Source organism: Mytilus trossulus, chromosome 9 (genome assembly GCF_036588685.1).
Source record: "Mytilus trossulus isolate FHL-02 chromosome 9, PNRI_Mtr1.1.1.hap1, whole genome shotgun sequence".
NCBI lineage: Eukaryota > Metazoa > Mollusca > Bivalvia > Mytilida > Mytilidae > Mytilus > Mytilus trossulus.
In genome coordinates, this window is record NC_086381.1 from 11,179,215 (window position 1) to 11,193,433 (window position 14,219).

At 32.2% G+C, this 14,219-nt stretch overlaps 1 protein-coding gene across 1 annotated transcript in view; it reads right to left on the minus strand.

Moving 5' to 3' along the window:
- Positions 1 to 14,219, minus strand: part of LOC134684298 (uncharacterized) — a 23,491-nt gene continuing 9,272 nt past the window's right edge. Inside the window, exons 2-8 of the mRNA XM_063543585.1 lie at positions 13,849 to 13,938; positions 12,571 to 12,654; positions 11,724 to 12,014; positions 10,701 to 11,021; positions 6,122 to 6,201; positions 1,655 to 1,717; positions 1 to 78 (exon numbers count right to left, since the gene is read on the minus strand). Of these exons, the coding sequence (XP_063399655.1) occupies positions 1 to 78; positions 1,655 to 1,717; positions 6,122 to 6,201; positions 10,701 to 11,021; positions 11,724 to 12,014; positions 12,571 to 12,654; positions 13,849 to 13,885 (954 nt within the window). The 5' untranslated portion in view covers positions 13,886 to 13,938. The remainder of the gene's footprint in view (positions 79 to 1,654; positions 1,718 to 6,121; positions 6,202 to 10,700; positions 11,022 to 11,723; positions 12,015 to 12,570; positions 12,655 to 13,848; positions 13,939 to 14,219) is intronic.

The window sequence follows — 14,219 nt, forward strand, 5'->3', positions numbered from 1 at the left end:
TCAATTTGTAGTTATTTGAAGACTTTCTTCATCTACTAAACCAAATTTAACGATTAGAAGAGAACTGCTTTCCTTGTTCTAAATAAAACATATGTTTAATCGTTATCAAATACCTCACTACTATTGATGGGGTTCGTGTTGCTTATTCTTTAGTTTTCTATGTTGTGTCATGTGTTCTATTGCTTGTCTGTTTGTCTTTTTCATTTTTAGCCATGGCGTTGTCAGTTTATTTTCGATTTATGAGTTTGACTGTTCCTCTGGTATCTTTAGTCCCTCTTTTATTACCATTAAAGAAATGATATGCTTAAAGTTTAAAAATTAACAACATTAACAAATAAAACCAGTTTCCTGTTTGAATTGAAATACATCACTTGCAATAATGAATGCACTTAGCAGAGCGTTCATTTCGCTGAAGTAGTATACATTAATGATAAAATGCCAGCTGAAGCCCGCCTCCGGATTGGAGATTTTCTCGCTGCATAAAAGAACCATTTTTGGTCTTAGTCTGTTTTCTTCTCTTTTGTTGGGTTGTTGTCTCTTTGACATATTTCCGATTTTTTTTTTTTTCTATTAAGCATATAGATATACACTTGACAGTGTAATGCACAATTTACAAGTAATCTTTCTCAGGGTTTAATTGACTAAACCTGCCATAATTAAAGGTATTGCTTTCGATATGCAATGAGGAAGCAATATATTTATTACAGGTATGTCTTGCATAATACGGTGGTATTTTATTTTAAGATTTGTACAGTGGAACATAGTAATGGAGGTACGTCTTATATAGTAACAAGATTAAGGCTTTTGACATTACAAGAGCATGTAGTTTTAAATATTTTTTGGGGTTTTTGGTGTATATCAACGCTTTTACAGCATTTAGGCCGACAATCAAAACCAAGGAGTAAACAAAGACTCCCAATTAAGTTGAAAATATTACTCAGTGCATAAAGATTTCATAAGCAGTATGAGAACAACATGGCTTTGTTCAATCGCAAAATATGGGGATGGACAGGATGTTGGAGCGAAAGTGTCCATTACTGTATGGAAATATATTCTTAGTTATGCTTATTATATTATTAATAAAATCTTAAGCAATGAGATCAATATTCCAAGATTTTATACTAGCCTCTTATTGATAATCCTTTAAGTACTTAGAGAAATCCCTGACTTAGTAGTTTGCCTATGATGAATATACTTGAATCTCGTATTTCCATTTTAAATATATATATAGTTGTAATGACATAAGAAAAATTTCTGTTTTCAAAGAATTTCATATCAACTGATGCGACAGGAAAGACGTAAATGGAAAATGATTTTATTTATATTTCATCCCGTGAGCTACTTCAAATATCTAGTCATTTACATTTTATATGGCAAGTCCAGACGTCAGTGTTACACCATTTGAATAACACTTCTTGTAAATGAAAAAGACGTTATTTATCGTTTATTTATTGCAAGACAAGAGGTCGACAATACACGTGATCTGGCCTACCCCCAAAGCCCTTTAACATTTACAAGGAGAAAGAAGGGACCAATAAAAGCATAAATATAGTAAACCAGGCTACACAGTTGCCAACAAGAAAATGGCGAAAAGACAATGTACGGATTGAAAGATTGATACTACTACTAGCAATGCATCAAATAACGAACTTACTCTGCCAAGTTCTTGAGTATTTAACTTGTTTTCGCAAAACGTGTTTTGCCTCTTCTCCAATACCTGAAACAGAAAAATAAAATATGTTCTTCATATTCCTTATTTAGCCATTGACCATTACACACTGTCGTTTATATAGAGCTGATAATTCTGGGGTGAAAGAATATACATGAATGAATAACTTGAGTTACAATAAAGGCAGACCACAACAACCCAGCCTGTTATGTGCCATTGTTGTATTTCAACAAAAAAATACATTCTTATTCATATCTCCAAATTTTCCTAATATTATTGATACAAATTAAGTTTTTTTCTATAATTACACCTTATGTAAGAATCCTTGGTTTTGATTGGTTGATAGCCAGTGTATTTTTCACCAATGTACTGTTATCAACATCTTCACTAGCCAAGGGTTACTTTCCAATCGTAACCCAATCGTAACCCTTGGCTAGCGAAGATGTGTTATCAAATGAATATCGTTCATTTTTAATGCCGCCGGGGTATATTCAAAAAGGATATGCCTTTTTTACCCTCTCTGCCGTAGTATTTGCCAAAAAATACTCTATCCGAATGGACGCTTGTATTCTTGATCATCAATGCGTTTTTGAATGTTAACATTCCGTGTAATTAAACAGATATGGCATGTTATTGCGGGGTATTTGCGAAAAAGTACCTGTCTTCAGAATGAGTTTCCCTCGGCTTACGGCTCGCGCGTAATTTAACATTCCCTCGACTGGTATTTTTCGCAAATATCCCTCCTTAACATGATATATCTGTTCATAATTCAATACATTGCATCTCAGCATGGTTAACTTCAGTATAAACGCAATTATACCAGAAATTGAAAAGGATTCACTTAGAAATTCGTCGGTCGCAGTTGGTTATCACTTAAGACAAAAAGACATCATTTGTAAAAAAAACAACTGGCAACCACGATTTTAATACTATAAGTGAGGTTTAACACAACCATCAATCAATAAATCTTGGAATTGGTAGAGTTAATTCTTTTCTAAATTCTAAATATACCAAATGTAGATTATGAAAGTTTGTAGGTATTGATACTTAGTCTTCCGCAAACGTAAACTTGGGCAACACATACCAAACAATCAATCATGAACTGTTATAGATGTAATCATATTTCAAAGCGTTTCAAATTTCTTCAACAACAGTTTTTTTTAATAATTGGTAACACAATTGGCCATGGTCCAGGTATGAGCACTTGTTAACATTTTAAACTCAGTCAGTAACATTTTCGTTAAGTAATCTAAACTGGGTATGGTCCAAGGTCTTACTGTATTGTAAGAACCAAAAAGACAGGCACTAAACTGAATTTTGAAGAGGGGAAATATTTCAGGGATTGAGCATAGACTCTTAATCACTAGTAATTTCCAGATAAGTAATTTGAGATAAAAAAAAAAAAAAAAAAAACAATTTATTAACAAACGCGATGACCATTAATATTTGGGTAACAGGTTTTCTAAAAACTGCAAGTAGTCAGTACAGATAGACACTACAGGCTGTGTAGTTCCATTGACCAGATTTTTGTTCTCAGGAAATTGAAATATACTCTTACAGAAACAAATTTCCTAATAAGATATACTTCGAATACAAACTTCTCCTTTTAGAATATGCATGCAAGCTATGGGATGGGTTCTTTGATAGAGATTCGTAAATAATAGAGCGCTTGCATCTTGAGGCAGACAGAAATATCACTGTACTTCCACAATTTACTAGCAAAGAATCTCTTCTATTTAAACTGGATTGGAAACTTTGAGTTCCAAGAAATATACGTAAAGTATGTGTATTTCATAAATTACATAATAATAATGTTTAAAAATATCTTATGAATTGTATTTCAGTTGATGAAAATAATAATTGTCATAATACTATAAACTGTTCTAACTATAGAGTACCGAGATGTCGATTGAACACATTTTCTAAATCATGCATGAAATTGTTTGCTGTCATATATTATATCAATTTAATCATCTCAAATTTTATAAAATACAAACCAGCGAAATAATTTGTGGTACCTAAATATTACCTTATTGGAAATAGGGTGGAAAATATATGGCATACAAAATTACGACACAGATGTAGTCTTTTAACTTTTAATAGGTGAATAATACAGACTGTTAATTTAATAAATGACCCAAGTTGTGAATGTGTGTGTCCATTCGATTCATCGTTTTTTAGAATGTCCACTCTACAAAAGTTTTAGAAATCAGCTCTTTTAAAATATCTGATGCTTAGTTGCTATTTCAAAGACCATATTTTAGTAGGAACATATTAAGTTATCCTTTTCAGAAATATGAGTAGTTATAAACACCGTGCAAAATGATTCTTTGATTGATATTGCTGTACTCGTATCAAACTGTTTCCGTTTGAACATAATAATTTTTGTTCTTATCTTTTTTTCTTTTTTTCTTTTTTTGTGTATTTAGTGCTACCTAAGCTTACATCCATCCAACATATTTAAGATTGCCTAACAATTTAATTTTAACACACTATTTAGTATGAAAATACAAGAATGTTAAAAATATTTAAAAAATGATGAAAATAAACGCAATATTTCGCTAGACCAACTAGCTTTATCAAGCGTGCATCTATCCAGGTGAAATCGGATGTAGATGATAAGAAACTTTTGCAGCTCAATGTATATGTTGCACTTGAATTTAGCTGCCTTGAAAATAATAAAATTTTGCAGCTCAATGTATATGTTGCACTTGGATTTAGCTGCCTTGAAAATGCATAAGTGATAGTTGAAGTTAGCAACGTCCATTGGCCAATATTACGGGATAAAAAGGACGATGCTTTGTATTAAATTATTCTTTATCTTTCCTGTATCTTTTCTAGTCTTTTTTGTTAAGACCATCAGATTCTCAAGTGTGGAGTTAGGGGATCCAAAAGTTTTCTCTTCTCCTTCTCGCCGTGGTGTCCCACTCGGTGTTGACTTCTTCCAACATATTTAATATATAGATTGTTCTTATGTACGATCTTAATACGATCTTTTATTCCTTTTTTTAAACGATAGCAAATATTTGTATTCAAACATTTCATAATACATTATACCTTAGTGGCTGAGGTCGAAAACTTAGGGACCCCCTTATTTTTAACAGCCTCACCAGGGAAAAATTCAAATGACTTTAAACTCCCATAGTTTTACATACATATATTTAACTACCCAGTATAATTGTTTTTAACAGATAAGTATCATTGTGATACATAATTGTTGTGAATTAGTTGTGTTCAGTTCAATCTATTTTATACTCTTTTAGTTGGTTAACGTTTTACCGCGATTTTACGTCACAATGGGCCCGCAACGTCTTCATTTGCCGACGGCTCTATGTATATCATTGACTCCAAGTAAAGCATAAGAAACATTGAACACGTCTTACGATTACGATATCCGGTTTCGTTGAATCCAACAAGAAGGTTGGAAATCTACAAATTGCTACTATCTATCTAAAAGGTCTGCCGAACACGCTTATTCCTATTGAAGTTCTTCTGGTACCACATAATGCTTATCCAATTCATACATACGCAAGGAACCAATCGAGTTTTCCGCATTTGAATGGATTGAAATAGCCCACCCAGCTTTACAGGACGAAGATTTTGAGGTATCAGTCTTCGTTGGCGCGGATTATTATTGGGATATAGTTGGAGACAGAGTTGTTAGAGGACCAGGACCAACCGCTGTACAGTCCTAAGTAGGATACTTGCTATCAGGACCTCTACAATTAAATTCTAACAGTACTAGTCAATCAAAGTCATCGATCATGAATATTATGACCTCGCACAGATTAGAAGAATGTGAACTACATTTATTTTGGGAAATCGAATCCATAGAAAGAGAAAAGACAGCGAAGTGAAAGCGAAAACTGACTTACAAGAAATGTCCACTATCCAAGAATATAACATTCATTTGAAAGACAATAGGTACATCGCCAAGTTTCCAAGGAAACCGGAACATCCGGAGTTGCCTAGCAACGAGATGATCGCCAGAAAGAGAACATAAAACGTGATAAACCGACTCTCTAAAGAACCAGTGATGCTTAAGATAAACGGTGACATTATCAACGACCATGAAAATAGAGGTTTTATCGAGAAGGTTGAGACCCCGGATGTGAATACTAATCGAGTGCATTATAATCAAGTAACTTCTTGAATGACGAGAATCTGGATAAATCAATTGTTTTCGAAATTCCATTAAATATACGCAATTTTATCTTTTCGCTGTCATCTGTTGTCGTTAACAAATGAGCTTCTTGTTTCACTTGCTTTGACGAAATAATTGTATTCGAATACGATAAATAATTACATCTTTTCTTCAAAATATTTATATTTCTTACCTTTATTTTTGTTAACATTTTTAGACTTGGGAATATGTATCGTTAATAGTTCCAACTTACTTTTATATATGTAAAACATAATCCAAATAACTCCGATAACTAATAAAACTATTACCATAACCATGCTAACTACAATTATTGCTACAACTGGAATTCCTCCATGAAAGCTGCCTATTCCTTCAAGGGTCTTTGTGTCTGCAACAAGTATTATTTAATTAGAATGGTTGGCCAAAAAAAGAACTTACATATTTTTCGGAGATAAATATCGTAGTTATCACATTAAGAGTTCAAACTATACAATTAGATTTTTTAGCTATGATGGTAACAACTTATTTGATTTGATATATTTTTTGATATAATATTCTATATTTAATCATTTTGAGTAAAAGAAAAAAAGATAGATTATTAATTTTATTTGTTTTGTTCAACTATTGAGTTTTTAAACATTCATATATGTGTGTTTTTTTATATTTGATATTCTCCTTTTGTATGTAAAAAAAAACCTTTTTGGGAGGCATTCAATGTCCACTAAGAGTTTCGATTTAACATCATTTATTCAGTAATCCATTTGATTTTTCTGCACTTATCATTACTATTTCACACTCATTCAGGTATCTATTACGGTTTTGCGCTTTGACACTGTTCTTTTCCAGCTATGATTCGGTCTACACAATCGTATTTTGCACATGCATGTCGTATTAAATCATAATCCTGGTATCTTTGATAACTATTTACACCACTGGGTCGATGCCACTGCTAGTGGACGTTTCGTCCCCGAGTGTTTCACCAGCCCAGTAGTTTGCACTTCGAATTCGGTGTTGACATGAATATCAATTATATGGTAATTTTTATAAATTTCCTGTTTACAAAACTTTGAATTTTTCGAAAAACTAAGGATTTTCTTCTCCCAGGAATAGATTACTAGTACCTTAGCCGTATTTGGCACAACTTTTTAGAATTTTGGGTCCGCAATGCTCTTCAAGTTTGTACAGGTTTGGTTTTTGTAATTATTTTGATCTGAGTGTCACTGATGAGTCTTATCTAGACAAAACGCGCGTCTGACGTATTAAGTTATAATCCTGCTAATTTTGATAACTATCATAACATTTACACTCCCATTTTATCTCATTTACATGTCGATTTTTCACTTAAATGTTCAATATTTTTTTATAATTTATTTTAAAATTAATTTTGGTTTTTAAATAGCATTCATATTTTTTTTTTTAAACGGTCAGGAATAAAAAAAAAAAATATATTTGATTTTCCTTCTTAGATGATTTAAATTTACAGTTGGTTCTTCCATATTTAAATTTCAATAAAACAGGTAAAGGGCAAGTGTCGTTATTTTTCCCTTTCGTTTAAAGAATATGAAATAAGATGGAGTGAATACTATCCTCGAATTCTTTCGTAACATTACATCTTTCTATGTTTTAAACATTTCCAGGCTCAAACAACCGTTTACCATCACAGCTGTTAGAATATTGATTTAGGCCTCATGTGAGCCAGATTTTGCGTTATCGTGTTCACTAGAACATAAATACTTTTCTTGTCTTTAGCTGCATTTTGTAGAAGTTTTATTTCGTTTCATCAACTTTTGACGATACTTGGTTTCAGTCTGTCTTTTTTATAATCCTTGTCATAACCTTATTTGTACTCTGGTGGGGAACTTGTATGATTTGCACTCGTGTCACGGCATCCTTTTTTTATTATTCTAGCGTGGTTACAATTATTGACAGGTTTGTCAAATCTGTTGACTGCTTGTCAATCAATTCATGTTTACAAGAATTTTCGGTATTTCCATAATGGTTCGTCTTGGTAAGATTTCCTTATACTGTTTACCACATTTACATTGTAGGAGAGACACATTAGCATTGCTAAACATGGTGCTCTCTGTGCCAGTAGAGTGATGGTCTGGGTATTCTGTATTTGGTTACCAGTCAGACATCGCTTGCAAAAGCCCACCGATGAAGAGGATAAATCAGCTATCACCAGCAACCTATTAAGTCTTTAAGGCTTTTAAGCCTACTAATGGTCAGTGCGGGTACCTCATGAATTATCTTGGATCGCTTTTCTATTTCTTTTCAATTTTCGAGGTTAAGATGTGAATTTAGGATGGTAAGTCAGCACGCACAAGTCTTTTCGGTTGACCTTTTTTTCTAATTTTATTGTAAAGTTTATCTCGGCTGATGTTGTCAGCATGTAAGAAATCTTTATCAATGTATTTTCTTCTGTATAGCTCTCATCTTTAAGGTAACCTTGAAATTTTTGAAATCGCCTTCTAGCAGTATCATTGATGGAGCAAATCGGATGGCCATGAAAATGAAGTGAAGGTTATGTGAACCCTGCCAGACAGACATGTCAACTTCCAAATCATACCATACACAAAATATAGTTAGCCTATTGCTTTGAGAAACAGACCTTACAACGACAACTAAACATAGTCCCATCTATCCAATGCAACCAATTCATACACTAACTAAATAACACCTATTTCCTTAAGTATCTGAGAAAGAACAATAACCACAACAAACATGTGCAAGGTCAGATAAACTCTGCCAGACAGACATAAACAACGTATAAAAAGGGCAAAAAATACCAGAGGGAAAGTCAAACTCATAGATCTAAAATAAGCTGACAACGCCATGGCTGAAAAAAAGACAAACAGAAAAATTATAGTACACAAGAAACAACATAGAAAACTTAAGACTAGGCAACACGAACCCCACCAAAAACTTGGGGTAATATCAGGTGCTCCGGCATGGTAAGCAGATCCTGTTCTACATGTAAAATCATTCTATACACTAATCATAGCTGTCCGTTTGCTGACAGAATCAGATAATGGAATGTCTACATTTCATTACATGTATGACAAGGTATATCTGACTATGAGGTATCAGAGGCAGGTGAAACATAACAGACGGAAATGTTCACCTTGCAATCATTACAGACACCAAATACAGCTGATATATTGCTGATAGTATCTGAGGAACAGACCAAACAGAAAAGGTTAAATGAAACCTGTCAGTCTAGTCGGAGATGTACACTTTAAAATCATTCAATACACCAAAAATACTCGAAGTTGACCTATTGCATTTGATATCTTAAATGCATTCTTCACTACGGAAAAATAACCATTATCCTAATATATGAAATGAGAACAAGGTCAGATGACCGCTGTTCTACGTACATGTACACCATGTAAGGACACCATACACCAAATATAGTTCTCCTTTTTCTCATAATAAGCGAAAAAAAAAACACTATATTTTCTTTGTCAATATGATAAAAAGCACATATAAAATATAAACGTAATGACAAATCGGGATTATCAAATATCTATTTTGTACTCAAAATCAAATTACAAAAACAATGTAAAAAAGATTATGTAGTTGTAACTGTTTAAACGTCACGGTTCAACAAGCGAATATCGAATGCTGAAATAAACAACTAGTAAGATAATAGAAAAAGTATCAACGTATTAACATAGAACAAAGTGGTAAAACTATTGAATGTATAAGCTTTTTCTGTAGACATCTATTAAAAAAATTTCTTCGTACTTTTGCATTCTACATGTGAATTTCGCCCAGTTGAACAACATTTTAACCGATGGTCGGCCTTTTGCTATTTTTTGGAAAACGGAAGTTTATTTATGATCTCCATGTACAGTATGAACGGAGTTGTGCCATAATTGTATGGGACATTTCGATTCTATTACGTTTATGCTTTAATTTGGTTGACATAAGGCATATAAAACTTCATTGAAAACTGTACATGTTCCTTCTTGTTTTTAGTTATTATTAAAACTATTGCAGGGAATTGATTAAATAAGGCAACAGTAGTATGTCGCTGTTCGAAAGCCATAAATCAATTGACAGAAAACAAAACCGAGTTACAAACTAAAAATGAGAGAAACACATCAACAAAACGAGGAAAACAACGAAACAACAGAAACACTGAAGTGCAACAAAAAACCAAACAACAATGCAACACACATAGAAACGAACTATAAGATAACAACTGTCATTTTCTTGACTTACTACAGGACATTTTAAGAAAAATGGTGGGTTGAACCTGGTTTTGTGGCAAGCAAAACCCCGCGCTTTTATGGCAATGTTACATATCACAGTAAAAGGACAACCTCACACGACACGACTACAATACAAATAAATGCAAGAATATTCAGGACAAATAAAAACACAAATAAACAATACAATAGTACATTTCGACATGTTAATAGTTATCAAAGGTTCCAGGCTTATAATTTAATTCGCCAGACGCGCGTTCCGTCTACATAAGACTCATCAGTGACGCTCAGGACCTTGCTTTTTTAATTTTTGACAAAATAGGTTTAAATTTTCATGCTTCCTGTTCAACTCGGCGAATGTCTCCAAAGACCAGTATAAAATGTTTTTACAGTTTTGTTTTCTTTCAAATTCCACATCACCATTATATGCTGGTTTAAATATAAGAAAATAATATTAATTATGATTGTCAAACAATTATATCCAGTATGATACACATGGTCCCATGAACTTATTGTTTTAGTTGAGAAAATTATGGGTTTTCTTTAAATTTGTTCACTTTTAAATTTAATCTTCTCAAATGGCTTCAAAGATTCCATTAACATTGTTACATTTATATCGCATACATAAAGATTTTGTTTAAAGGTCAGTTAATTTATAAAACGGACTTACCTTTTTTCTCATCTGTTTCCATTGATAGGTTTTCTAGTCTGACATTTGCTATGAACACAGTATCACTATAATTGAGTTTGTATATCATATTGACGTCCCCTGTAGAAACATTTTTTATCGTTAAACTTAACCCATCGTCTTCTTCTTTTTCTAGGAACTTGTCTTTATTTGACAGGATTTCGTCTTCGGTACTTTTATCAACCAAATGTCTAGACCAGAAATATTGACCATATGTATTGTTAACAGGAACTGCAGATATATTTGCGAAAATTCTTGCGTCTCTCATTAGTTTTGGCTTCTCCACTTTTAAACTATAAACCGCTGAAATAGACACTTCTGTACAATTTGTTTTCTTTGTAACACGAAAAATGCGTTTTATATTAGTAAACATACTAGTTCATGCCTTGAAGTCAAAATATTTACCAAATGTTTAACTGAAAGGTATGTGTATTTATAATGTAGTAAAAGAATTCTAACATGCGAAAGCATATGAAAAGTTATTGTTTTAGAATATGTTTGGGTAGTAATTTGTACAACAACATCCCTATTTGACCAGAATTTGTACTTCCATCATAAAGCTGTTGACAAAAATAGCATGTGTATGTATACGTCTATAAAAGAGACTGTAGAAAAAATAGTAGTCCATATCCTTTTTTGTGACAGTCGTACAATAAGCAACATGATGGGTGAAACTGACTACTCTTTACATGATATATATGTTGAGTGTACTAACATAAAAAGAAACCATGCCGCAATTTAAATGCAACTTAATGACAACTGACCGAATTCTGTAAGTAACATGCGAAGATTTGTTTGTTCCGATTTTATAAAAAAAAAAAAAAATCTCGGCTCCTAAGGTAAGATTTTACAATTCTATGCAGATTCATATCATTCTACGGGAAAATAATTAATGCCACGCACTTCAATTAAATTTTGCTAATATTTTGCTAATTTTTCAATCTAATTTGGTATTAAGGTGATTTGCATAAATAGTTGCCTTTTAAATCTACACTAAGAACTTACGCTTTTTATCCTTTAAGATTTCTGCATATTTGCTAAATCTGACATGACACACAAATTGACTGTTTAGATGTTCCTTCGTAATACTTAGAATCTTTAGTGTGTATTTACCAGGAGAACTGGATATTTCATACTTTTTGTTATCAAATACAGTGTTACCAATTGATATAATCTGATGTTCAGGTCCACCTTCCCATCTTGGAGTCCCAGGGCAGAGATTTTCATCTTTTATGTCACATTGCAACTGTACAGCCTTGTCTAACTCAATAGGTTTAGTCAAAATATTCCAATCAACTGAAAGATTTATAAAAGTATTGTATTTAAGGAAAATAAATTGAATTGTTAAAGCAATAGTTTGTTTTTTTTCAAATCATTGTTTTTTAACTACTGTACTTTTTGACGGTTTGTACTTTTTGCAAAAAGATTTATATGTTGTTTTTGATAAGCCAGTAAGTCCTTGTATTATGACTTCTCTTCCAAAATTTTTTTTTTTAAGAAACATAGATATTATGTAGATGTATAATTCTTTCTTATAAATCAAAGGCTTACATTTTTTATGCTTGATATTAACAGTTGCTAGAAGGCATCCAATGAAAACTAAAAGTTCTATATCAAACACAACTAAAAATGTGAAAATATGAAAATACGTCTTCTTTATGAAAAACAAAAATATTCAATTTTCAATATAAATTTCGAAGATTCAACAAAATCAGGATGTCTTTTGACGTTCTGTATGCATCCTTTTGGTTGTTTTCTGAATGCAGATGCCTTTAATTTCATTTCATTCATAATTTTCAGGACATAGCACTTTACTTAACACTGAACACTAAAAAACCTCTGTGATACTCACTTTTACAAGTATCTGCCCCGGTTGAAATGCATTGATCAAGAAGAATCATGTGTATAATTATAATCAACAGACTAAGACGTGGACCTTAAAAATATTTATGTATTGTCAATATAAAAAGGTTACAAACTAGATTTCGATTACACATACCCCTAAAAATAACAATTGTAATATATCCTAGGATATATATATTTATTATTGGTATATCAACTTTCGTCTGTGGTCTGTACTGTATTTCTATTTCTCCTTTTTCGTTTCTTTTCTATTTAAGAATGTACGAAAATCAACAATTCAACAGAGATGAAAATTCAACAAAATTGCCAAATGATTAGTCGAAATTTAGTTATGACGTCTAAATGTTTGGTTTTCTTCTGAATTTTCCTATTGTGTCGTCATAAAAAAAGGCGACAATGCCGTATGACATCGCATATATAAAGAACACAAGTTTCTAAAAATCTTTGAAAAAGAAGGATAAAAATCATTAGAGAAACAGATTCCGACACTATAACTCGTGTATTACGATATTTCTCCACTCGACAAGCCTCGCGCTTTAAATAATAAAATTTAACTGTCTCGAGTGCAGAAATATTGTAATACACTTGTTGCAGTGTAGGAATTTATATGTAATGTGTTTTTTTAGGTTTTACACCATGAAAATGAAGTTTGAGAAAATTTTGACGTTTTACATTTGTAACAATAATAAGAATCGACAGGATGTAGAACGAAAGGTTTAAATATACCATATAGAAAAGCGTTGTACATGCAATTGAGAATGGAAAATGTGAATATATCAAAAGGAGAACAACCCGAACATTAAGCAGATAACAGCCGAAGGCCATCAATTACTATACAGTACTTGACCTAAAATGGTTAAATTTCATAAATTGTGACTTGGATGGAGAGTTGTCTCATTGGCCACTTATATCTCTCGAAAATCACGCACCCAGGGTTTGGCCTCTACTGGTTAATATTAACTGAATATGCTTCATGGAAGAAAAACAAACATGTTACAAATGTACCCATAAAAGCAATATGCAAAGACTACAATTAAAAATAAAGAATAAATGTATTCAAAGGAGTGTAAAAATAGTGATATACTCTTTGATATCTAAACTCACAAAACAAGAGTTTCCACAGTTCACCTTCTCTTGCGATTATGATTAAAGACTATTTTGGTTGGATTGATTATTATCAGCATATTAGGCATAAAGTAAATCTTTTGCACCTACTCTTTTCCGGAAAAAAATAATTTTTGTTTGAGAAGTTCAAAAATGTTCTTACCTTTGTTGTTCCCCGAAGAAATACGAACAGGTTTCATCACATTTCTTCAATTGCATGCAGGTTGCCTTCAAAAGAATTTTTCTATCTTCTCTGAAAAGATATTTACATATTTTGTATGAAGTAAATTGAAGTATCGTTGGTTATTCATAAACTAACTTTTTTTTTGGTGCTTATATTGATTCACTCATACATGCAGGGTCTTGGTATCGGAAATAAAAACATTTACTAGTATTCTAAAAAAAAAAAAAAAAGTGTTGACATAATACGGGTTATGGTCTTCACATATATTTTATAATGGCATGATACTAAACCTGTAATAGGAGGATTGAGCTTGACTTTTATATGATGGAGACAATATTGTTATCAGTTAA